General features: G+C 43.2%; 1 protein-coding gene across 2 annotated transcripts in view; it reads left to right on the top strand.

Moving 5' to 3' along the window:
- Positions 1-26,512, top strand: part of MRVI1 (murine retrovirus integration site 1 homolog) — a 227,680-nt gene that overhangs the window by 29,934 nt on the left and 171,234 nt on the right. For both annotated transcript variants that reach the window (XM_019551457.1, XM_019551456.1), the window contains exon 4: positions 13,172-13,883. In XM_019551457.1, the coding sequence (XP_019407002.1) occupies positions 13,172-13,883 (712 nt within the window). The remainder of the gene's footprint in view (positions 1-13,171; positions 13,884-26,512) is intronic.

Below are 26,512 nucleotides of genomic sequence, written 5' to 3'. Positions count from 1 at the left end.
ACCCCAGCTGACTTCCTGCCCTTTGGGCAGGGGGCTGGACTCGATGATCTCCCGAGGTCCCTTCCAGCCCTGATGTCTATGACAATTCTATGAAATGAACAGAAGTTCATGTTTGATTCAGTAAATGCAGCCACATGCCTGCAGTGGCTCAAGCCAGAAGCCAGGGGGTGCTAGAACATGGCTCTCTGCATATAGCCAGCATGAGCTGTGTGTTCACTTCCTCTTCCTGCTGTCCCTGCGGTCTCTGGGATTTGCAGTCCAGACTTACAGCAGCAGGACTCTGCAGAGTTGTTTATCACTTCCTTGTCCTGCTTCTAGGTACCTCTTGGATTTGTAGTCTACAGTCACAGCCAGCACTAAGCAAGCAGGGCAGTGCAGCTCGGTACTTGGGGGAATCTTCCCCCTAGGCCTCATCAGGGTTTTGCCTAAGGGGGTCAGTGAACTAGCCCTTACTGCTCCAGCTAGGGAGCAGAGGGGCAGAGCCAGCCCTGTTCTCTGGAGCAGGTGGCACAGCCCAGCCCAGGGCTGCAAAGCATGCTGGGATGCTGAGGGACTCTGATTCAAGTTGAACCAGGAAGGGGTCTGGGACAGAAGTTTCATAAACCAGTTTGACCTAAATCAGTCTGATACTACATCCAACCAGGTACACCTTAAACCAGTTTCAGCCATTTTTATACTGGTTTATTTGCACTGAATTTCTATTCTGGTACAGGTTTAAACCAGTTTCTGATCACTTAAACCGGTTTATGTGTAACTTCTGTCCTTAGTCTATGTGCCTAATTAGTATAAATATTAACTTTTCAATATTGCAGTTAGGAAGGGAGAATTGGCACTGAACAGATGGTAGTGCAGTAAGGAGTACACATAGTTATTTAAGCAGTCTATTTTTAAAGTTTGTATATACTGCATATTTTCTCTCGGCTGTGGCAGCATTCTGCACTGTATGTCCATAAACTGTACTTCAAAATATCCAAACAGGACAGTGCTTAGTGGTTTATTTATTCTGTGCTAATAGTCCTGGTTCCCAGCTTCCTCAAAGGCCACTGTGTGCTATTGTGACAGTCAAGGTCAGTTGGAGTGCTTTTTCTGACAGCTTTTCATGGCTATGTCCGCAGGCTGGAAGATTATTGTCATTGGAATTCATTTGGATCAAAATTCTCTCCCATCTTGTCTTAAAAGGACTCAAATCAGTTAGCTTTCAGAGCACAGAGTTGTAAGCCCTAGTTATTCAGGCTTATGCAGGAAAGGACGTGTGACGAGGAAGAGAGGCAGCTCTGAACTGAGATGGGAGTTCTTAAATTTAACAATTAAATCACAATCCACATGCAGCTAGGACCATTTGTAAGTGGATAACATAACATTGATAGTTTTAGGTGATAACATCCATTTTCTGATTATTCTAAATAGTACAAGAAGTTGATTTCTAGAGGGAAGAGGAACCAGAGTTTTGAAGTTTTGTTCAAGAACTGTAAGAGAGGGACATAAAGAACAGCAGTGTGGGGTAGGGAGTGGCAGATATTTTTAAAGTCCAAGTAAAAGAGAGACTTGTATAGGAATAGTGTGTAGGATGAATGCTTTGAAGAATTATTAAGTCAAAATCTAAAGGATTAAATGTAGTAAATGTCTACATATGCTAAACTGGAAAGCATTTCAGCTTCTGTATTCCTACGAGCTAGAAAAACCTGTAGGTAGTAAGACACGATGGCATATTGTTGAAAATCCTATATAAATTTAGTTTTGTATTAATGTTCATTATTAATGACATAATAGCTTGTACTAATCTGCAGCTGTGGGTAGTCTAAGAGAATTTGTATAAAAAACACAGAACTACATTTGAGCAGACAGAATAGAAGGTCATCAATTTCCACAAGATCCTTTAGCTGTTTTGTATGTGTAAACAGCTGGGAATCTTTCAATTTTGTGTTTTAAGAAACACAAGTTTCTTTAAAAAGAGTGCCTTGTGTTTAGCAAGTGCCTTGCTAAACCACTTTTAAAATTTAAAACTTTTATGCTAAAAGGTGGCTTTAAGCCAGTGCCCATCTTGGAGAGTGGGAAGTGACTGGCAGCAGTTATTGCAGGCATAATGCCCAAACCAGGCACTGAGGAGTGTATAAAATAGTGGCATCTGCTGCATTGTTTATCTGAAGCACATGCTCTCCCTCATACTGGCCCAGTTCTCTAGCTTGTGCAGAAATGCGGCAAGCTGCAATTCTAGGAATGTTATGTTTTTGAAGCGGTATCCATCTTCCAAGACACAGGAATTCTGGGAAGGGGACCCAATAGAGGCTGCTGGAATTGCAGGAGTGACTAAAGACGATTTCTTTCAAGTGCCCTGGGTCCAGAGGTATTGCCAAATACAACCAGATGATAAGGGGTTTTTTTACCAATACCAACTGATATTAAAGTTACTGTTACTAAGTCTGTGTTCTGTGTGGCAGCCTGGCTATGGTGCTTATCTGCGTACCCCAGTTAGTATGCAGGATCAGATTCTTGGGAACTGTGTCCCTTATCTGCAAATCTCCACTGGCATACATAGTCAAATGGAGCAGAAATACTTTTGGCTTGTTTTGACTGTGCTAACATGCTTTTAACTGCTTTTTAACTGTTTGAATATGATGGTTTAAGTGAGTCAGTTCTTTGTGCACTAGCTCTGCCTTCTAAAATTGTAACGTTTTTAAGGGTACTGATACTATAGGAGAGTATTGGGTAGAGATTTCTGTGGGGCAGCACTCACCATGACTTTTGTGGAAGTCCAAGATGAAGAAATCTTCAGCTCAAACATGCCAGAGGCGCCTTGGGGAAAGCTGCCGGTAGGAGGCCTTCCAGGGTGATAGCATTGCATTTCACCATCCAGCCTTGCACTAGTACTAGTACTAGTGATGTTCAAATCACTCTAGCAGTTTCAGGTTGGGACCTGTTATCCATGTGTTTCTAACTAACTGAAATCCTTGAAGCACTAGCATTTCAGGTTGAATGCCTGCTAGATGGTAAAGAGTTGAAATCCCTTGAGTTTGCTCAAGGTCTAAAAGATCTGGGTTGCCTCTTAGCCAAGAGCGGACTGCAAAGCAGTGCTTCATCCCTCTACCAAATGGTGGTGAGGAGCAGAAGTGGAGCAGCATGTGCTGCCCCACTCCTCCGGGGGCTATGAGCATCAGTGTCCATCTTCCCCTGCCCCCCACCCCAACCCTGAAAGTGAGTAGCAGCAGCAGTGGTGAGGAAGGGGAAAGCCTGGCTTTACTGGCTATCAAGTTCAGCTTGTATGGGACTAAGAGAGAACTCTGAACAAATTGGCTGTGATAAACTGTTAATAGTTGGTTGAGGTGGGCTATTGATTATTAAGGGTTTCCCAAGTCTGTCTGGTGTCCCATTTTTCCTTGCTCTTCAGTAAACCCTGTTATAGTTTAATATTGCTTGCAAGTGGGGAATTTGTTCACACTTGTTAACAGGCAGAATTTATTGTCCAAGGTTTCCAGGTGGGGCTAAGATAATATATTTGTGCAAAAATGCTAAATTGAACTTGGCCCTTGTTACTGCCATCCTGTGCCTGGCAAAAGGGTTACAAAGAAAATAATTAGAGTGGAAAAATGGAGCAGCTAAAAGAAACTGAAACAGTTTTGAAATATGGGAGGTACTGCAGTCATAGGCAATGTGTAGGGAGGGCACAGGGGGCATGTCACCCCCCTCTCCACCCCCCCCAAATTCTGTGCTGATGGTGAGGCACAGGGCTGCAGCCCAGCCAGTCAGGGCTTGGTATCAGCAGGGATAACAGCAGTGCAATTTTCTGCACTGACAGTGGGATGTGGAGCTGTAGCCCAGCTGGAGCCAGTGCCCAGGAGCAGCAGGAACAGTGATGGTAGAGGGCTTGGCCCTCTCCTCCGCTGTCAACACTTATGCATCGTTTATAATTGTAGTACATTTTAAACACCTCTTCATTTTGTGGGAATGACTCCACCTCAAATTATCTATATGCTCTGATGAATGCCCTATGGAGCTAAAGTAGGCAAATGATACTTCTTCCAGTCACTTATTTTCTGATGTGCACCAAATCCTGAAGACTTACATTCATACTGTTTCCTAGTCCCTGATCTATGCAGCCAGACCGCTAGAAAATCATTTTTCTTTGTTCTGCCTCTCAAAAATAAGGTATTATATTTGGGGTGGTATTTTATGTGAGAAAATATGATGGCACCATTCTGGACAGGGACTTTATAAATAGGGACCTACCCAAATTGCGATTGTATGGATTTTGCAGAAATTGCAAAATTGCGTGATCTTCACAAAATCTGCAGGGGAAAAAAAACTGAGTGCTGGCTCCCCAGTGGGAACCACAGTCCTCCCAGCCATGCAGTCCACATGAAAAGGGCTGTCGGCATGAAAGCAAGCAGGCAAGACGGCTGCTGCCCCTGCCACTCACCAATGATTGTCTGAGAGGGCTGCCTGTTGTGTGGCCCCACCCCTCTCCACCAGTCTGTGGTAAGGGGTGGGGCTGCCTGACAGCCCTCTCAGCCAATTGATGGAGCGGGAGGAAGCCATATGATAGTTCTTTCCACCAATCAGCAGTGGGAGACCACTGGGGCCCCTCAGCCAATCAGGTGTGTGGGGGAGGCCCCAAATAGATAAGCTCTTGAAAATGGTAGCTAGCCTCACAGTCTGCCTGCAAAATCAGCCAGCTGCCTCCTTGAGTTGGGTAGAACCCTATCTATAAGACCTCAATCCCTCCCAGGAGTTTGTCCCAGTTTTTCTGTTCCCAATCCTCACAGATGCACAGGGGACCCATCTGGGGACCCTTTTTTTTTTTTTTATCTCTGCAATTCTTACCTCTGTAGTACACTTTTTCTTTGCCCTTTTCAGCAACGTCCATGTGCTTAGGCTCCTGAGCAGAATGTCTGGTCTCTCAGACCTTAAAGTGACATACAAATAGCAAAAATTCCAATTAGTATTATTTTGTGAGAAGTGTAAGAAATCAATTCCTTTCTTTATTTCTTGACAAGGCCACGGTTTGCAAGTTTGCAGCATGTTATTTTTGGTATACTATTTTTTCCTCTCATGTGAGCCTGAGAAAATTTAGGTAGCAGGTTAAAACCCAAAAAGATAATAACTAAACATAGTACAGTAGAGTTTAAAAAAAATAATATTTAGGGGGTTTTTTTATTTACATTTAAATTAATATTTGGGGGGGTTTAATGAATATTCAGTAACATGTCCATTATACAGTGTTTTGGAGGGGAATGTTTCATAACAAAAGGCTATTATCATCCTTGTTCCTAAATCACTTTTAGGCTGTGCAACCTGTTGAATACAAACAATTTTGGAGATCACAGAGTGGAAAATAGAGGTGGTTTTCCAAGTCAGTCAGGGCATTCTCTTAATTTATGCAAAGGTTAAGAGCCAGTAAAATATATCAGTAAATGAAGGCCATTGTAAGTCTCTGAGGTGGGTCAGCAAACTTTACCCTGCCAGCTCACTTTTTTTGACAATTAGAATTCCTACTGCACAGTAAATTAGCTAGCATCCCCATCCCCCCCCCCCCCCCCCCCCCCCCCCCCCCCCCCCACACACACACACCCCACGACTGGGGAAAGATGTGGAAACATGCTAATATGCACTTTAATGCTTTTTTGCATTCCCACGCTGAGCCCTGCGCAGGCCCAATATAGGGAGCGCATTACTTCAACCCAGCTCACCTAATGTGGCTCATGGGTGCTGAGCACCTGCTAATTTTTTCAGTGGGTGCTAGAGCCCTAGAGCACCCATGGAGTTGGTGCTGTTTGACAGCTGTGGACAGATTTTTTTCCTTCCCCCGTCCAAAAACCACCACAGAAAGAGAGGTGGGGACTTTGCCATCCAGGGATTTAGTAATGTATCTCTATGGAAATGCTTAAAAGGTCCTTTGCCAAAACACAACAGGCTGACCCTCCCCCAAGATAACTTCCATGGAAAAGAATTTTAAAAAGGACAAAACTGATGTTTGATGACTTTTAAAGCTGAAAAATGCTGCCCACTGAATGAATTATATAGTTCACAGTTATGACTCCATTTATATATGGGTTTCAGCATTCCATGAACAACATGTTTTTACAAATTGAGACAATGTATTGTGGGGGAGAAAAAGTTACAAGTCCTGGGAGGCATATGACCATGCATTTACAGTTAGAATTCATACAGCAATACCATGCAACATCTGGCCCTCGTCTTGGATACTATGGATTGCTGTTGAAATCTCTGGGTTTATGTATGTTTACATTTGCCAGCACTAATATTGCTGTGGTACCCTGGTTGAGAATCACTGCTCTAGATGATGTCTAATAATGAATGTTCCTACTACTTGTACTTGGAGTATTCACAGATATTCATCTGAATATATGTATGCTGCTCTGATTGTCTGGCTGCATGTCAGAAATGCATCCTCAGCTTTGCAAAGCAGTGGTTAGTTGGCAGTTTGGAGCTGATTGGTGTCGTCCTAGTAGTCCATGCAGCAAAGTGTGATTGCTACCCAACAAGACAATATGAAAAACTAGCAGCTTCTGTAAACTAAAGTGTGGAAGGGGAAGTGTGTAGAAAGGCTAGAAGATACAGAAACACAAAACTGTTGAAATGCCAGTGGAGGACTGCAGTTATGTTACGGTCACACTTCAAGAGGCTCTGTGGAGATATGAACAAAGAGATATGTACCCATAACCTGAGCAGAGCTTGTGAGCTGTATTCACTTTTGGACATGAGTACAGGGAATTTCATTGTGGATAACAGGGTGCTACTGGTAGCATTGGCAAAAGTAGATGCATCTGATGTCTGCAAGTTATGAGTGCTACTGAAAAGGAAAGACATATCCTTATTTCCAATAGTTGTGTAGCCTAGGTGGTAAGCGGCTGGTACCCCCTCTTCAACTGAAGGGATGTTAGCGGGTTTGATATGTGCTATGGGAATGTAACTGCCTACTTCAGGCCAGCTCACCTCCCTCCCCAGCAGAGCAGAGCAGAGCAGAGCAGAGCAGAGCAGAGACCAGTGGTGGGGTGTGTATGTTAAGAGGGAGTTAAGGGGCCCCATTTGTTTAATTTTACAGTACAGTGTCAATAAATGTATAAAAATATGTACATATGTTTATGTATACACTACGGATATTCTGCAATTAACTGGCTATAATACTATTTACAGAGTAAGTTTACAAAGACAGTAACTCTTATAAAACATAAATCCAGACAATCTCAGCTGGGGATGACAGACAAAGGTACTATATCAGCATAAGCCTTGACCCTCTTTGGTCTTCCAGTTTGTGTACAGCCCCTACCCTCAGTGGGGCCCTCCAGGCAGCTGGCAAGGGAACACTCAATTAATAAAACACAGGTTAAACAATAGGTCAACAGATGCAACCTAGCAGGGATGAAACAATAGTCTAAATATACATAAGTGAAAGTACATTATTACCATTCAATGTATTAAGATAACCAATACAGTAAAAGCAAGTATTAAGTAGGGGACACGGTAGCAGACCGACTAGCAGGCTAGATAAAGCAATTCATAACCCTCTTGTAATACAGCATTAAATATACAAGTTTACAGCAAGGGTCCCAACAACATTAAGAACAAGAACAATACCAATGGTACAGCAATTAATCCCAACAAAAGGAATGATACCAGGGGAAAAGAGCAAGTTACCATAAGAACTGCTGTCTCTCTTCTCTAGGCCACACAGCTAGCATGACTAGCAACTGCGAAGCCACTCACTCACAAATGGGGCCCCTTAACTCCCTCTGCCCCAAAGGGGGTCATTCCCCTCCCCACACACACACATTGTGGGGCTTCCCTTTGATCACCAGAAGAAGAGGGCCTTTCCTTCCCCGTGGAAATCCTGGCCTCCTCCCCTCCTCAGGACTTCAGTCCCCTTTTTGGGTAACTCACAACTCCCCAGCAGTTCTGGTGGACTTGGCTCATCTCTCTCTGTGGGTTAGCTATGGGCCTGCTTCCCCTTTGCTGGGATGGTTGTTCCGTCCTGCTGTCAACTTCTGCAGGAAGGTCCAAGCTGCCCCATGCAGCTACTTACTGGCTGTTCAGCCCTCTCAGATCCCATGCACTGCTCAATGCACCAAAAGGGGCTCCTGCCTTGTACAGGGATGGGGACCTGCACTGCCTCATGTAGCTGTGGGGTCCCTTCAGCTCTCCAAACCCTTTGCACTTCTCTGTGCACTGGGGGCTCCGGCATTATGCAGGGATGGGGACGCGCACTGCCTCGTGCAGCCCCGGGGTCCCTTTGCTCCAGGCCCTGTGCACTGCTCTGTGCACTGAGGGCTTCTGCCTTGTGCAGGGATGGGAACCCATGCTGCCCTGTGCAGCTGTGGGGTCCCTTCAGCTCTCCCAGCCCCATGCACCACTCTTTACACCAAGGGCTCCTGCCTCATGCCAGAATGGGCACCTGCGCTGCCTCATGCAGCTACAGGGTCCTTTCAGCTCTCTAGACTCTCTGCACCTACCTGTGCACCAACGCCATGCCTTTCTTCACAGCAGGGGTAGGAGCAGCTGCTTGCTGTCTCCCACTCAGTGATGGCATCTTCAGGTGCTTTTGAGGCCACTGCTCTGCCCTTCTGGTCAGCTTCACCAACTCTTCTCAAGCCCACCTTCATCATCCTTCATTGAAGCCACCCATGTGCTGGGCATGCAGGCTTTTATTCCTTCTGGAGGTTCTACCCCCAGGTTGAAAATGGACCAACAGGAAAGCCTGAGGGGTTAGTTCCCCCTCAGGTCCTCTTCTTCACCTTACTCCTGGGTTAGGGATGGCAAGCTTTAGTCCTGCCTTTTCCTGATTGATGGGGAAGGGAAATGCCTCCACCAATCAGCCTGAGACATCCTGCTCATGCCATCAAGCCAGGCTGCTACAGTAGGTTCTAATATAGTAGGTTCTAAGTCAGGGGTGGGCAATTATGTTGGGCAGAGGGCCACTTACTGAGTTTTGGCAAGCCATTGAGGGCCACATGACAAGCAGCCCAGGGCACAAAGATATTAATTTTCTAAATTTTTTAGGGGCCCCACAGGCCAGATAGAACGGCCTGGTGGACCGCATCCAGCCCCTGGGCTGCATTTTGCCCACCCCTGTTCTAATGCATATGATGTCATAGCCTTCTTTGCTCAAACGTTAGATGCATGACAGAAATATGATGTGTACAAACGTAAACTATGAGATGCATCTTTAACCTGGGGCACAAAAGGGAAGTGAAACATAAGAGGTTGGCTTTTCAGTCTCATATTATTCACAATCTTGCAATTCTAGGAGTCTGAGGGAGTTCCTGTTAAGAGGTCAGATTGTTAATTTAATCTGAACCAAAAAAACCCTGAGCGTTTTGGAGAAATTAGTAATTGGCCCATGACAAGCAACAGACACAGGCCAATCCATAAATTAGGTAGTATATTCTGCAATTAACTGGCTAATTTCACAGTTACCTTGAGACCATCTACTCATGCCAAGTAGCTATCACATGATAAAAAGCTCCAACCAGCTATAAAGTTCGACCTTGAAAATGTGTCCGAACATTATAGCTGGTTGCTATAGAGCTTTAATTTGTACATATAGCATGGTCTCCCTTGTGGGTAGGAGCCATTGCCTGACAGAGCTTCCAGCCACAAAGGTTCAGCCCCTGAGCCATGAGGATCATGGCAGTTACGGTCTCCAAAACTCAGTGGTGTTTTAAACCCTTGGACCCACACAGGGCACTTGGTCCCAGCTGTACCTTACCCACAGCCAAGACCCAGAGTCTAGCAGCTGACAGGGCTCTGGGTCCCAGCTCTGTGTGAAGCGCAGCCAGGACTGAGAAACCCTGCAGCTAGCAGGGCTCTGGGTCCTGGCTCTGTGTGGTCCCCATAACTGGGAGCCTCCTCAGCAAAGGGGGTTCCCAGCTGTGGATGCCTGCTTTTTGCAGATGCAGGAGGAGCCCAGGATCAGGGTCCCCCTACACCAGCAGTAAGGCACAATTGGATTTAATGTGCAATCCCACAATCGTGCCTCCTACCATATATGTATGCATGGCAGGAGGCGTGAATGTGGGATTGTGCATTAGATTCAATTGTGTCTTTACCTGCATGTGTAAAGGGAGACCTGGTTTTTCTGCAGATGCATTCCTTTTACTGTAACTGAGCCAAAAAAAAATCGGCTCTGGTCTAACTGAGCAATATTCCGTTCATCATCTCTGGGTCTCTCTTATAACTGTGGGCAGAAATTGAACATCAATATTCAGCAATCTGAATTTATATGATAAGAACCCAGTTCTTCAAGCCCCTCCCCCATAAGCAGCTGTACTGAAGTCAGTGGGATTACTTCATGGATACAATTACTTACATGAATAAAGCTGGCCATATTGCATCCTCAGTTATGTAAGTTCAAGTCCATTAACTTTATTTAATCGTAAATGAGAGTAAAATTGATCCTAAAAAATTCTGTTCATTCAACAATTGGAAATGAAAGGCAAAAATAATACCAAATGTTTTAGAAAGTATATGCTTTTAAACAGTAGGTTTTTAGGATTTTATAGGCATAAAATAAATTATGTAAGAGAACTCTTTGCTTTTATACATTTATACACCCAAATAACTTCAGTTTGTAGTCATAAGCAAAGAATGTTTCTTCATTTCATGCAATACATTACAAAAGTGTTTGGTAGAAGGAGCCAGAAGGAGTGGAGGGGTGATGATGAAAATGTTAATGTAACAGATCCAATTTATCTGTAGCTGAATAGCTGCCTGGTGGGCTAGCCTGTTTTATTTACTTTTATTCTATCTGTCTCATCGCACACACGCGCAAACATACTCGCACTAATTTGACATATGTGTTTCAGTTTTTCTAAATGAAGTAAGTGGCTTGATGAAAAATAATCATCCAGAGTGGGTAATGGTGAAACCTTTTAATCCACTGTTTAACTACACTTATTTTTTTCTGAGAGAGGAGAAAATGAGTCATCCTAACTAAGGCAGTGACAGGATAAGTTAAATAAAAGCTGGCCTTGATATTTTAATATTAATTACCAAACATACCACTCTAGTCTTATGATCTGGCAATTCAATGTAATATACTTAACAACAACATTTCTGGGTACAAAACTTGTTTAAAAAAAAAAAGAATTGTCCAAATATTTAGAAGGGAATGTAGGCATTCTTGCTTGCAATTGTTTTGTCAGGTCCCATTTTCAGTGAACTATGTACACGCCTGAAAATCTAGGTACATTTTATTTTAGTCACTCAGGGCTTGATCCAGATCCCATTGAAATTAATGGCAAAATTCCCATTAACTACTTCGGAGCAGGAGCCAAGGCCTCAGTAGATATTTGGAGTGTTACAATGCATATGTCTGTTTCCTTACTGCCTCCATGTTATAATACTTGCTTTCCTGCCTCAGAAGGGTCCTGGGATGAATGATTAATATTCCTGATGTCAAGCATATCAGGTCTGTGCCTGGCTGTTCTTTATCATTTCTTTTTCTCTAGCATGCGACAACCACGTTAGACTAAGATACTGTGTATCAGTTAAGGTAGGTGTGGGTAAAATATGGCCCACAGGCTGGATCTGGCCCATGGAGGGGCTTTGTCCAGCCCCGTGGTGGACCCCTCTGTCCCACCTGATTCAGGCACTGTCTTGCCCTGACTCATTCTGCTGCCCCGAGCATGCAGCAATGCTGAAGCAGCTGTGTGGCGGGGCTGCCTTCCTAGGCAGCGGCAGTTTCTTCCATCTGCTGTCACCACTAGCCCCAGCCCTGTGGTACTAGTGAGAAGCCACGCTATACACCTCTATATATACAACACAAATGCATGCAAATCGGGACAAAAATATATTTGTAAATAAAATTAAAATATATTATTGTGGATGTTTGATTTTTAGTATATAATTAGGGTTGGTTTTTTCCAGTTTCAAGATGGGAAACCCCCTCCCAAATGGAGTGCTTCCAGGGTGAGGGGAGTGATTCTGGTGGCACAGGTCAGGGGCTAGGGGATGGGACTTCTAGTCCCCAGATGGCTGCAGTGGGGCAGGGCACCTGTTAAGGGGCAGGGTTACGCTTGTGGCCCTCAATAGCTCATCAAAACTCGTTAAGTGGCCCTCCACCCAAAAGAATTGCCCACTCCTGAGTTAAGGCCTTGGATACACATGAACCTGCACTGATTTCCTTCAATAGTAGGATTCATATACATACATACAGATCCCTTCAATCATAATGGCCTGCACACATGTATACCCCTCTTCTGCTGATGATAAAATGATATGTCCTAAAAGTTAAATGGATTGTAAAGCATATACCAGTGAAAGTCTACATATAATGCCTCACTTACTTTTAAAGAGCAACATCAAAACAGATAATTATAGTAAGATATAATTGCCCTTCTGTAGTCTGATCAGATACATTTTCTTCATTAAAATTATCATTTTAACTGAAAACATACCTGTTAGAATGAGTATATTGATTGTAAATTTTTAAGTTAAATTCAGCCAAAATGGCTTTCAGCTCTCTCCTGTTTTTCTGTTAGTCAAAGAAAATGAAACTATATAAGATTGTTCTTCAATATTTTTCAGGAAAAAAGGCATATATTTACCATGTTTTGTTTTGATTTGTTAACATTCAACTTCAATAAATAATGAAGGGAAAAGGAAAATAACAGGCAAAGGACTAAATTCACTTCTAAATTCATATAACCCTGTTTTCTTCAATAAGATTTTATTATTTATTTATTATTTGATTTGTGATAGTGCTTAAAGTACCCAGGCTTGTTGTGTTAGGCATTACACAAATAGCAGAGTGGTCTTTGCCCTCAGGAGTTTACAATCTAAGTATAGGAACATGGCTACAACAAAAAGGGGGTGGGGAGCATTATATGAGTCAGTGAAATGTGTCAACTTGAGTGGGTGTGCACATTCTTTAAGGAGATCCCATCAATATCTACTTACTCCTATCTTTCACAGTTTGTCTCTGGTTCAAGCAGGAAGTCCCAAATGTACCCAGGGCTTAGACGATAAGGGCTTTAAAATAGAACCACTAGATATAAACCAATTTAGCCATATGTAATACAGAACACAAAGTAAGCCATTAGTCAATCAATCTAATCTCAATAGACAAAGTAAATATCAGCCCTCACTAAGAACATAATGTATGTTAAGTATCAAAGATTTACAGATTATTAAGAAAATTATCTTTGTATTTTTACAGCATACAAGATCTTGAACTACAGAAGATAGTCCTGGAAAAATCAAATGAAACCGATGACCAGTCAGGGCGAAGTACAGGAGAAGCTGAAAATCAAACCATCACTCTGAATGTGATAAACAAGAATAATTTATTTTCACCATCTTTACAAACCACTTATTGCAAAGGCCAAGACAAGGTTTGTTTAAACAATATAACCTTGGAAAACGAAGAGAACTTCTCTGTGTGCCAAAACTTAACTCAAACAGAAGACAAAGGACCAAATCAGATGGCAATATTATTTCAGACCAGGCAACAAGTTTTGGAAGGAAAAGCTAAAACAATAGATGAAAATATGGGGGCTGTGTTAGAAGTCACGAAGTCTTTGACAAAAGACAAAAGGAACACTGTGGCTTTGGTTGAGCAAGTTGATCCTGAGAGGAATAAACCTACAGGTATGCCTGAAAGTAGAACTCAATCAGAAGAAAATATAAGACCACATTCACCTGAGTCTGTTTGGATTATTAATAAACTGAAAGAATCTGCTCTTGAGGTTCTGAGGGTGCTCAGTGACAATGCCGTGGACGTTGAAGTGATACTTCTACATGTTGTACAGATGAATCGAGCAGTTCAGCTTTGGTTTTATGAGGCTCAAAGAAGTAGAGCTCCTCTGCGGTCTCCAAAGGAAGCAACCGACTTCCTCAAAATGGGAAAAGGAAGACCAGCTGTAAAACAGGTACAGCACATAACCTGGAAGTCTGTAACCAAACTTCCTCGAACCATTTTAAACTTACTTTCATTTAAAATATTAAATGAACCCGGTCATAACGTTGAAAAGTCTTTACAAATAAGTGTAACTGTAATCTATGTCTATCTAGACACATCTGCACATGTAATTAGTGTGCAGCAATAAACTGGTGCACATCATGCCAAAGTTTATTGCTCCTGGGTGCCATGGAAACACACTCATGCCCCAGCCAGCCCTGTGAGCATCTACATGTGCAGTGCTGCAGAATAAAAAAAACTCTGCAGTAGGATAGCACTTGTATTTAAAAGTATTGACCTATTGTGAAGTTAATTACTCAGTCCTAATTGCATTACATGTGTAGATGCTGAAATGTTTAATCTGGAGATAATTGGGGAACTCTGCAGTAAATGTTTTGTGTAGATGCTCCCTTTGATGACCTTTTCTTTACAATAGTTTGGTTGTTCCAAATTTGAACTTACACTTTTTCAAGCTGGAGAATAAGACCCTGCATATCCCCATATGTTATTTCATACACCTTTAGGATATATTTTGCCCTTAGCTGTTCAGTGACAGGGCTATTACTGAAGGCACTTGGAGTTTAGTATGTATACATCTGCATTTGGTATACAACATTGCTTTTTTTCCCGACATATGATTGTGTTTTCCTTAGAGTCAGTTGTAAAACTCTCATTGACTTAAGTGGCACTGGGATTGGTCCTTGAGTAGCAAAATGTCTTATTTTGCCTTTTTTATTGAATATGGAATAGAATAAATACTACATGACTTGAATGACTAATTACACAGCTCAAACATCAAATTATAAGTACATCATGTTCACAGTAATATCTGCAAGAAATTATTCAGGAGAAAGAAATAGTGTGAAATGTTTTCAAACAGAATGATCATCAAAGATATGTAAATAAGGAAATCTTTGGACATTTAGATGGCATTATGTACAGTTTTCAAATAGAAGAAAAACATTCATTCACTGTGATTACTTCTTCCAGCCCCAATGAAAATATAACATGATACTTCTAATTATACAGTCTAAGTTTCATATAAAACATTTAAAAATAAAGTTTCATAGCTATACAAGCCACTAAATTTACAGGGATTCCCCCTGGAAGAAATCCAACACATCTGTAAGTGTGGGAAATTGTTCTTATATTTAATAATAATTATATTTTAAAAAGTTAGAAAAATTTAAAGGTTACAAAGTCAAGCACTCAAAGGTTCGGAAATTTTACATAAAAAATCTTGTGTTCACTTAAAAGGGTTTGCCAGTGTAGCTTTTTCAGCCATGGACTCATCTGCAATATAGATGTATTTAATACCAGCAAGAGAGCTTTTTTTTTTAATGCCAGCAGGCTCAGCTACATGTATATTTAGTGCACATGAATAAACTTCGGCACTGTTCACGCTGGAGTCAGCTGCTCTCAGGTGCAGCATCTGCACGTGTAGACACTGTCCCCAGGATGGCAGCAGCTTGAACCAGAGGGCAGTCTTGGGGGGTCAACCCTAGGCTTCTGATGCTGACATCTGGTGACAGAGGGGCTGAATGGGGCATGAGGGTGCTAAAGTGTGAGGCTGCGCAGCAAGCAGCCCCCGCAGTTTTCTACCCTTGTGCACTAGCCAGCCCTGGTCACCATCTACACATGTGCTTCAGCACAGTAAGTAATGCATCCTAAAATAGTACTGTTCCTGACTGTACTATCTTTCAGCTCAATTAAACTACTGTGCCCTTCACAAACAGGGAAGGATTGGTGAGGAATGTAGCAGTGTATGGCAACTTGGGCACCAGTGACCACGAGATGATTGAATTCAGGATCCTGAGGAAGGAAAGGAAGGAGAGCAGCAGAAAAAAGACCCCAGACATCAGAAAAGCAGACTTTGACTCGCTCAGGGAGCTCATAGGCAGGATCCCCTGGGATTCCTGTCTGAGGGAGAGAGGAGTCCAGGACAGCTGGGTATACTTTAAAGAAGCCTTGCTGAAAGTGTAGGAACAAACCATCCTGATGCACAGGAAGACTAGCAAGTAAAGCAGAAGACCAGCTTGGCTTAGCAAGGAAATCTTCAGTAAACTAAATCACAGAAAGGAAGCTTATAAAAAGCGGCAATTTGGACAAATAAATAGGGCAGAGTATAAGCACATTTCTTGGGCATGCAGTGATTAAGTCAGGAAGGCCAAAGCACAATTGGAGTTATAACTAGAGAGGGATGTGAAGGGTAACAAGAAGGGTTTCTACAAGTGTGTTGGTAGCAAGAGGAGAATCAGGAAAAGTGTGGGTCCTTACTGAATGGGAGAGGCAACCTTGTGACAGGATGCAGAAAAAGGCTGAAGTGCTCAATGCCTTCTATGCCTCAGTCTTCACAGGCAAGGTCAGCTCCCAGACTACTGCACCAGGCAGCACCGTTTGGGGGGGGAGATGAGCAGCCAACAGTGGCAAAAGAACCAGTTAGGAACTATTTAGAAAATCTGGACATATACAAGTCCATGGGGCTGGATGGGATTCACCTGAGGGTGCTGAGGAAGTTGGCTGATGTGATTGCAGAGCCACTGGCTGTCATCTGAAAACTCATGGTGATCAGAAGAGGTCCTGGGTGACTGGAAAAGGGCACACATAGTGCCCATATTTAAGGAAGGGAAAAAGGAGGATGCAAGGAACTACAGACCAGTCAGCCTCACCTCAGTCCCTAGAAAAATCATGGAGCAGATCCTCAATTAATCCATTTTTAAGCACTTGGAGAAGGTGATTAGGAATGGTCAACATTGATTCACCAAAGGCAAGTCGTGTGTAGCCAACCTAATTGCCTGCTATGGTGTATAGGCTGGTGTATGTGGTATACCTTGATTTTAGCAAGGCTTTTGATACAATCTCCCATAACATTCTCACAGACAAACTGAGGAAATATGGGCTGGATGAATGGACTATAAGCTGGATAGAAAACTGGCTGAAGCATCGGGCTCATAGAGTAGTAGGGAATGGCTCAATGCCTAGTTGGCAGCAGTATCAAGTGGAGTGCCCCATGGGGTCGGTTCTGGGGCTGGTTTTGTTCAATGTCTTCATGAACAACCTAAAAGATGACACAGAGTGCACCCTCAGCAAGTTTTGCAGATGACACCAAGCTGGGGAGAGTAGTAGATATGCTGAAGGGTAGACTTAGGATTCAGAGTGGCTTAGACAAATTGGAGGATTGGGCCTAAAGAAATCTCATGAAGTTCAACAAGGACAAGTGCAAAGTCCTGCACTTAAGACAGAACAATCCCATGCACCAGTACAGGCTGGGGGCTGACTGGCTGGGCAGCAGCTCTGCAAAAAAGGACCTGGAGGCTACAGTGGACAATAAGCTGAATATGAGTCAACAGTGTGTCCTTGTTGCAAAGAAGGCTAGTGGCATACTGGGCTGCATTGGTAGGAGTGTTGATGGCAGGCCAAGGCAAGTGATTATTCCTCTCTATTCAGCACTGGTGAGGCCAGATCTGGAGTGCTGTGTTCAGTTTTAGGCCTCCCACTACAGAAAGGATGTGGACAAATTGGAGAGAGTCCAGCAGAGAGCAATGAAAATGGTGAGGAAGCTGGGGGACAGCCCATACTTATGAGGAAGGACTTCAGGAACTGGGGTCATTTAATCTAGAGGAGAGAAGTCTGAAGGGGGATTTAATAGCAGCTTTCAACTGCCTGAAGTGGGGTTTGAAAGAGGATGGAGCTAGACTGTTCTCAGTGGTGGCAGATGACAGAACAATGAGCAACTGTCTCAAGTTGCAACAAGGGAAGTTTAGGTTAGATATTAAGCAGAATTTTTTCTTAGGAGGGTGGTAAAGTACTGGAACAGGTTAGCCAGAGAGGTTGTGGAATCTCCATCCATGGAGGTTTTTAACACCTGCCTAGGCAAAGCTTTGACTGGGTTGATCTCACTGGGGATTCTCCTGCCTTGAGCCGGAGGTAGGACTAGATGGCCTCCTGAGGTCCCTTCCAGCTCTAATTTTCTAGGATTCTATGATAACAGCAGTGCTTGTTTGGATGGTGGTGCTTTACTGCGGAACTAATTAGATAACTCCACAATAAAGTGCTTTGTGTAGGCGCACCCAGCATTGCTTAAACCCCTTGTCTAAGTGGAATAAACTATACAAAACAAAGGACAATTTCTCCCATTTCTTGCTGCTGACATTACCAAATCTACACATGGGTTTCTGTTAGTATAATTAGGCCAGAAAAGACTTGTTTAAGTGTAGAACAGCCTTTAAGGTTCTCAAGCAAACTTTATTTCTCATCCTCTGTATATTATAGTGCAGTCTTTAGTTGCATAGGTTTTTGATTTAAACTTTTTTCCACAACACAAGAAAGTGCCTTAATGAGGCCATTGGCTAGGCAGCGTAAAAGCATTCTCTGCCTCTCTAGCTGAAGTAGACTCAGTTGGCCACAAAGAATAAAAAACATGTGAGCCCAGAAGAAGGACAGGCCAGAAGAAGCCTTGCTCTGTGGCTTAATGAGTTGTGCACTGTCCCAAAATGAGGAACCCAGAAAAAATAGAATAAGAATAGGCCCTGAATATATTAAAGCTTCTACTTCTAAAAAAATCCTTTGATCTGGTGTCCCATCATCTCCTCATGGAAAAATTGGGCAATTGCAGCCTTGGCTACATCACAGTCCAATGACTGGAGAATTGGCTCCGAAGTCGGACCCAGAGAGCGGTAGTCAACGGAAGTGAATCATCATGGTGCTCCGTGAGCAGTAGTGCTTCCCAAGGCTCCATCCTTGGACATGTTCTCTTTAACATCTTTATTAACAATTTGGACTCTGGTATCAGGAGCGGACTGGCTAAGTTCACTGATGACACCCAACTTTGGGGTAGACCGTCCACACCCGAGGATAGGCTGGTGATCTGGGCTGACCTTGATAGGCTTAGAAAGTAGGCAGGTAAAAACCTGATGACATTCAATATGGATAAATGTAAGGTACTCCACCTTGGGGGGAACCCGCATCATGCTTATAGGCTCAGCAGTGCTACACTTGCTAGCACCATGACCAAAAGGGACTTGGGGGTTGTGATTGACCACAAGATGAACATGAGCCACCAATGTGATGTCGCAGCTGGTAAAGCGAACAAAACTCTGACTTCCATCCATAGATGCTTCTCAAGCAAATCTCAGGATGTCATCCTTCCACTGTACTTGACCTTGGTGAGGCCACAGCTGGAGTACTGCATCCAATTCTGGGCTCCACAATTTAGGAAGGATGTGGAGAAGCTTGAAAGAGTCCAGAGGAGAGCCAGGCACATGATCAGAGGGCAAGAGAATAGGCCTTATGAAGAGAGGCTGAGAGCCATGGGACCATGCCCGTGCCTGACCCCCTGACACCAGTCATAGACTTGGGGGATGGGTAGCCCCCGGCAGCCAATCCCACTGACCCAGGGGTGAGTCCCCCACAGCTGATCTCACTCACTATAAAAGCAGCCACACTAAATAGGGAACACGTCCTGTCAGGGGGTGCATGTGCACCCCCATGCACCCCCTATGTATCACCCCTGCATGGAACTCTTCAGCCTGGAAAAGTGCAGGCTCAGGGGTTACCTGGTGGCAGCCCATAAATATATAAGGGGTGTGAATCAGGATCTGGGGGAATGCCTGTTCACCAGAGCATCCCAAGGGATGACGAGGTCCAATTGTCACAAACTTCTCCAAGACCATTTTAGGCTAGACATAAGGAAAAACTTTTTTACTGTCCAAGCCCCCAAGGCCTGGAATAGACTCTCTCAAGAGGTGATGCAACCACCAGTTCTGGACTCTTGTAAGAAGCATTTGGACATTTATCTTGCTGGGATCCTTTGACCCTAGCTGACTTCCTGCCCCTGGGGCAGGGGACTGGACTTGATAATCTTCCGAGGTCCCTTCCAGCCCTAATGTCTATAAATTTTCTATCTCTAGTGGGACAGAAATGGTGCTCCCTGGCCATTTTATGTATTGCATTTTAAATGCAAAGTATAGAAACATTGAGGGCAGGAGAAAGGGCAGAGGCCAGAACATAGGTCTCCCTTTCTTCCAGAGGTGCTTCAACAGTTGTGGAGGATGCTCTTTGCCCTGCCTAACCCCATGACCTGGTCAACTTACTGAAAAATGGGAAATGTGGGTTCAAAAGACCTCTTGGTGAGAGGGATCTAAAAGTTGGGTCACCCAATTCCTGAGCAATTGGGCGATTGAGTTGTCTTTCTGTGCCTTGCACAAAGTTATGTACCTCCCCAGGTAAAATCCAAGTAGCCCAAAGTGCATTTACACAAGCAAAGTTAGCCAGATAAATGGTGCTTACCCATCTAAAAGTGTAGATAGATTTGGGCCCCAGCAGGGAACACTTTATCCCATATTATTAAAAGCTGGCAAAGTTATAAGCAATTGAATACAGGGTCTCATTATGGGAAGTATCATATTACCTTAAATAAGTCTGCCATCACTAGCTCTGTCTATAATACTTGAAACATTTGTTTAATGTTCAAAACACTTTACAAATGTTTTGCAAACTAATCCACAGAAGAGCTTCATAAGGTAGGATTAATTTTAAATGTTTATCTCTGTATTACAGATGGAAAAAACCAAGATGGGGATATGTCTATCCAGTAGGGTCATTAGGGGTAGGTGAGCAAGGCACAAACCCCAAGTGCTGAGTTAGAGGAGGTCTGAGGAGGGCCACCCCTGCTAGCCCAGCCACTGGCTCCATCACCAGCACTGCTGAAGGAGCTGCTGCTACAGCCCAAAGCACAAAACTTCCTAGTTACATCTCTGTATCTACCCTGACAGCAGTGTGTCCCAGATGGGATAGCCTTAAGTAAGGCATCCCTGACTCCAAACCTAGAAATGCTGTGGGAAGACTGCTCTGGAGCATCCTTCTGAAGATGTACCGAAGACTTTAGCACATGCGATAACAGCTGCAGATGGATGTCTCAGAGCAACCTCACTGGGACATTTTTTAGTAGGAACAGGTAGGTGAGGCAAGCTCATTTAGCATCCTGGCCACAACTTGCAGGTGCCATGGTATAGATGTAATCAGAGGGAGCCTATACGCAAGCGTGGAGGTCTTTTTGATGCACTGTAATTCCAGTGTGTCAGAGCAGACTCTATTAATTGAGTCTGCTGGAGTGTGGTAATTACCATGATGTAGGAGCCTCCTATGTCTCATGTATCAGTGTCCTTGTGCTTAAAAATGGCAGCAGAGGCTCTTGAACTAAAGCTCGTTGAACAAGCTTTAGTTCAAGCACCCCCGTCGTCATTTTCAAGTGCGGGACCCTGATATATGAGACACAGTGGTGCTTTAATTGCAGCAGCTCTCAGAGCCCCTCAATTTAAAGTACCGGCCTTGCACCCCATCCCCAGGGCATGTGTAAAAGTGCCCAGAGAGTCTAATAACTTGTCTAATGAATAGTACTCAAAGTCGCAAGGAAAGTTGTGAATGATATAAACACCAGTAAGGGTAATAGTGAAGCTGCTTAATGAATTCAGCTTTCTTTGTAGGCTTGTTTTCTAAAAGGCTTCCACTACATCTTGGCCTGTCCTACTGCTATAACTAATGCATGTTTGAAAAGTAGAGAAAAGAATGATTAGTTTTAAAAATAGATGCTAATTTTAGGGGAAGTTTTCTGTTTTATAACCATGCTTTGATTATGTGAGCAACAGGCCACTGCATGGGTAGTAACACTGAGGGAAGATTTTTTTCAAAGAGTAATAAAGGAGAAATTAAGCAGTCATCTGTCACTGATGTGGAATAGGATTTTGATATCTAACTCTGCTTGGGTCTTCAAAACTGTCTCATCCCCATCTATGGGCCAGTACCCAGACTGTACACTAATCCTTTCCAGCTCCCACTGTGGTCTTGGACACTTCACTAAGCAATTGCATTTTTAAAGATGCATAAGAAGCGAATAGCTATAAAATCCCATTATTAAATAGTTGGCTCTTTCTGGTGCATTATGCCAAAAAGAAAAGTACAATATTTTTGATCGTGTTGTGGTCTTAAGAAACGTTTCTAAGCTGAAATGTTTCACATCTCAGCTTTCAGCTGAAGAGTATTTAAACAGCTGACATATAAAGCCTTTAAAAGAAAATCTTAACTGTGGAATCTGGCACTAAAAATACATTCTGAGAAGGCTACTCAGATCATTTTAGATTAATTTATATTGTCTTCGTAAATAGCGAATGCATCCAGAAAGTACTGTCCATACTTAATACTTAACAAAACACGTATTATATAAGTGAAGAAAAGATTATGTGGCTTTAACCATGTGACTGCACACCTATTTAAATAGTTAAGTTACCCCCTCTTCTATCAAATAGAGGGGGTATTTGGATCTCAGATTATTTGAGTTCCAGTCCTAACAAATGTTACAGATGTATGAAGGCACATTATGGTACAACCGAATAGCATGATCATTGTGAAATTGCTTTTTGGGAAATTGAAAGCCTACCTTTAATTGTACTCATTATAAACTCTCACTTTGCTTATAGCAAAGTTTTGGTTGCAGGACATGCAGTTCTTCATATCTAGAGAGAGTATGAATGTACATATCAGTGGCATAACTAGCGAGGAGCAATAGGGACAACTCTCCTGGGTGCTGACTTTGTGGTGTGAGTTGGGGAAAAAAGTGGCTGCTATCAGCAGCCACGTGTTTGTGATTATGAACTGAAAGTCACTGCTTGCACTTTGTACCAGGTGCCTGGCCACATCCCTACACTGCTGGTGAATATTTTAAAGATTAATAAAGAGATGGTGTTCCATTTGGATTGAAGATTTGTCAGGGTGTGGTTCTGGAAACATATGAAATTGTTCACTGCTCTAGTTTGTAGAGACTGTATTCTAGAGAGGTGGGGGAAGGAAAGTGCAGTAACTGGGAGGTGATCATGATGAGTTATTTGAACAGAACATTTTTGAAGTGAGAAGCAGTTTTAAAACCATTAAATGCCAAGATTTCTAACAGGGGCCTGTTTGTGATGTGTGACATAGCAGTTGAGGATACTAGTGTACCTCAGAGTGAACCTCAGAGGTTCAAAAATCACAAGTCAGCCTTCCAAATCTAGATTTAAAAAATGGGTCTTTCAATATCTACTGACTTTTGAACCTTCAACATGCATAAGAGTGATGCTTTCTGTTTTCTTCCACAATTGCAAAGGCTAAAAGGTGAGAGACAGCATGTTTTTCCTTTGTGAAAGCTGAGACTCCCAGTCATCTGCATCCAGGAACTGAGAATTAGAAGAAAGTGTCTAGTAGCATGAGACTTGTAATAAACATCAAAGTCTGCAATGATATATGTTTATTTGCATAATATCCTCACAGAATAGATCACTAAAGTTGACTTTGGAGAGGCAATTGCTAAAGGTTGTGGAGAAAACTGAGTCAGAGAAGAGGGAGCCACTCTGAAACTGTGATGTGATCCGACTGTCTGAAGGGTGAATGCTTACACTGCTCCAGTACTTCTGCACCCAGAGAACTGCCACTGAGCCCACCCTGCCCAGTTGCTTTCAGTTCCAGTGTGCCAACTCCTGGACATGAGGCAATGTAGCCAACTTGTAGTGGTACTGAACACACGTTGGTGAGCAAAGCACAGAAATGTAAGAAGACATAAACTTGGTTTGGCTGGTGCTGAGGATGCAAACAGATGTTGCCTTTGTACTGCCATCACAATTTTTATGGCAGCACAAAGGGAAAACAAAAAGACATCTTTACCACTTGTCACACCACAGATGCCAAAATTCATGGCCTGACACAAAGCAGTAATCGTTTCTGCCATTTTCTTGTGGCAGACATCAGTTTGCCTTATGGCAGGAAAGTGCAGGCAACTAAGATCTCCATGGGCAGCTCCATGGAATTGCCATGCAGGATTGGGTCCCTCAAGCCCCAGGAGTGCCTGCCTTGCTTTCCCTGCTTGCAGAGGCATACCCTCAGGGAATCCTAGCTTTCCCTGCTTACACAGACATACTTCAGAGAATCTCCAGGGTCCTGCATCTGTAAGCAAGGAAAGCTGGATTTTTGTGCTTGCAGAGACATTCCCTGAGGAATCCCAGCTTTCCCCAGTTACACATACATGCCCCAAGGAATGCCTCTACAAGCAGCAGACATGTCATCCCTTGTCCCTAGGGGTAAATGGGCAGGCAAATGGGTGATATGTATTTTCCTCAGTGAAGCAGATCAGCTGGGCCAGGAGTCATCCTGGCACAGTTTATCCACTTCATTTAGCGACATCTGTTTATGTCCTGAGTGACTGACTGCCTTATTTTTAGAGGTTGGTGTGTGTGGAGGGGACAGTGAGTGGGTGAGATGTGCTTCATGGTCAGGCTCCTGGATACAGCACAGGAATGGCATAGATCAACGTCTCAGCATCTAGGTTATTTATTGCCTAGCAAGCTGAGAAATGCAAGTGGCCTAGGAGATGTGGGGATGGTATTTGTCTTTGAATGCAAGATATATTGACCTGTGGATCAAATTTTCATTGTGGTGGTCATTACAAAACAGTATAAAGAAACAGAGATTTTTATATTTTAAACTAATTTGCATATACAGAAATTGTAGACCTTGAATTTGTAACTATGTAGCAACTATAAAAACAAGAGTTTAGTCTAAAGGAAATGGGAGGTTTGTATGGTGGATACAAAATCAAAGCCAATTTCTCTGGTGTCTCTTTCGGCCACAGGGCCACATGTGTGAAGGTGGCTGGATGACTAGCATTATTTTATTCTATTATTTTTCTCTCAGTACCTTTTGCTGTGATAGCATAATACTGAGAGAAGGGTTCATTTACAGCATTTTCTACCTTGTTCCATAGCTGCTGTTTAAAGTAATGAACCTTGTTAATCTGATACTGCTAGCTGGAAAAGCTGGTATTAGCCTATTTAAAAATTATGGCTTGCTTTTTTTCTTCTAAGTGGGTACGTAAACTAATGTATTTTTTCCCCTTTTTAATGGAGCAAAGATAGTGCTTCACAAACACTTCAAAATATTGAAATACTTTCTTTTTAGACTCCTTCCTTGAGTTTGCCTGGTACTTCCATGCCTGGTGCATGTCTAGTTTTCATTTTGTAATTCCTAATCATTTGGTTTCAGCTGACCTGTTATTCAGTAGTAATATTTATATTATGAGAGCACTCAAAGTTCCTTCAACAGAGGGGACATATTCATGAGCTGGGGCCATCCCTTGAGCACATCTCATTTTCCACATTAGGGTGTGTGTAGATGAAATGGGTGCCCTAAATTGAAGTGGTGGGTTTTTAAAAACACCACTTCAGTTTAGGGCCAATTAAACCCCTATGTTGCGCACATACCTGACTTACCTGCTTCTCCAGTGGTGGGGAGGAGAGGGTGAGCTGCCAGCCAGGTAAAGCAGTCCTTTGGCTGTGTTGAGCAGTAGTGCTTTGCTTCGCAGCAATGGCACATCCCACCTTCCCCCCTCCCAGGAAGCACCCACCTGCAGGCACCTGGCTCAGGTGGCCCCGGGGGCACCACAGCCACGGAGGGAAACACCAGGCCTCCGCACAGCTCAGGCAGGCAGGTAGGTTCGGTGGAGGTAGAGATCAGGATCGCCACTTTTTTTTCCCCCTCCTCTTAGGTGAAGCCTGCCTTCCCAGGTTGCTGCCAGTCTGCCTGTAGGGCTTCCTGCAGAGTCCCTGAGCTGCACGGAGTCTGGTGCTTCACTCCACGGCTGATAGGGCAGCAAATCATTTAAGATGCGTTACGCTGCCGAATTTGCTACAGCAGCTGTAATTAATGTGCAATACGCCGCTGAGGCGTGCAAACACCGACACCGTTAAAGCAGTGCAAAAGCATTTGGCCCACTTTAAAGTCTCATGCACGCATGTCCCTCAGCAAAAAGATACAAAAGCTTGAAAATACCATAAAACACTTAACAGGGACCATTCCTATTTTCCACAGCCTCTCTGTTTTGTGATGGCTGCTATAGAGAGTCCTTCTTATGACCTTTTCAACCTACGAGGTAGGACCTAATATATGATTTCCTATAGGCCACATATCCTAGTTTAAAGGACTCAAGGCTTGTGACAAGAGCAAATGGGGTGAAGTGGGCAGTGTGCATATACCCAGAGTCTAATGTGGCCTGTTACAGGCCTCACTAGTCTTAATGATCATACGAAGACTGGAAAAGTGACAATCCTTGCTAAGGTACTGAATGTGATATTGTATTATGTCTTATTCTATAGGATCTTAGGCAGAATTGTGAGTTAGTTCAAAATAGTTGCATGCCATTTCTGTCCAAGAAAATAGGAGTTTATTTTTTACTTTATTTGTTTTCCATTGCTCTTCATGATTAAGTATGAGTCTTTTCACTACCCTAAAAAGTATAGGGTATGGCGTGTATATGGTGATATTTTAGAAGTGCTAGAAGCAATGACTTTGTTAGTCTATAAACATGATGGATAATAATGGCTCCAGTCATTGTTTTGTGAGCATGACTTTAGTTCTGTGCAAAGAACTACTCTGTTTGTTTTGCAATGGTTCAGTAGTTGTAATTACACCACAATGTTTGTAATGAAATGAAGGGTAAAACCAAACAATATTTCTGTTGAAAAGGGCAAAACTTCAGATGCTTCAAAATTTAGAGCTGTTGCTGTGTGGTGTATTGAAGTA

Source organism: Crocodylus porosus, unplaced genomic scaffold (assembly GCF_001723895.1).
Source record: "Crocodylus porosus isolate Cpor-Errol unplaced genomic scaffold, CroPor_comp1, whole genome shotgun sequence".
NCBI lineage: Eukaryota > Metazoa > Chordata > Crocodylia > Crocodylidae > Crocodylus > Crocodylus porosus.
The sequence above is the reverse complement of the archived record's forward strand: the minus strand, read 5'-3'. Positions and strand labels throughout refer to the sequence as shown.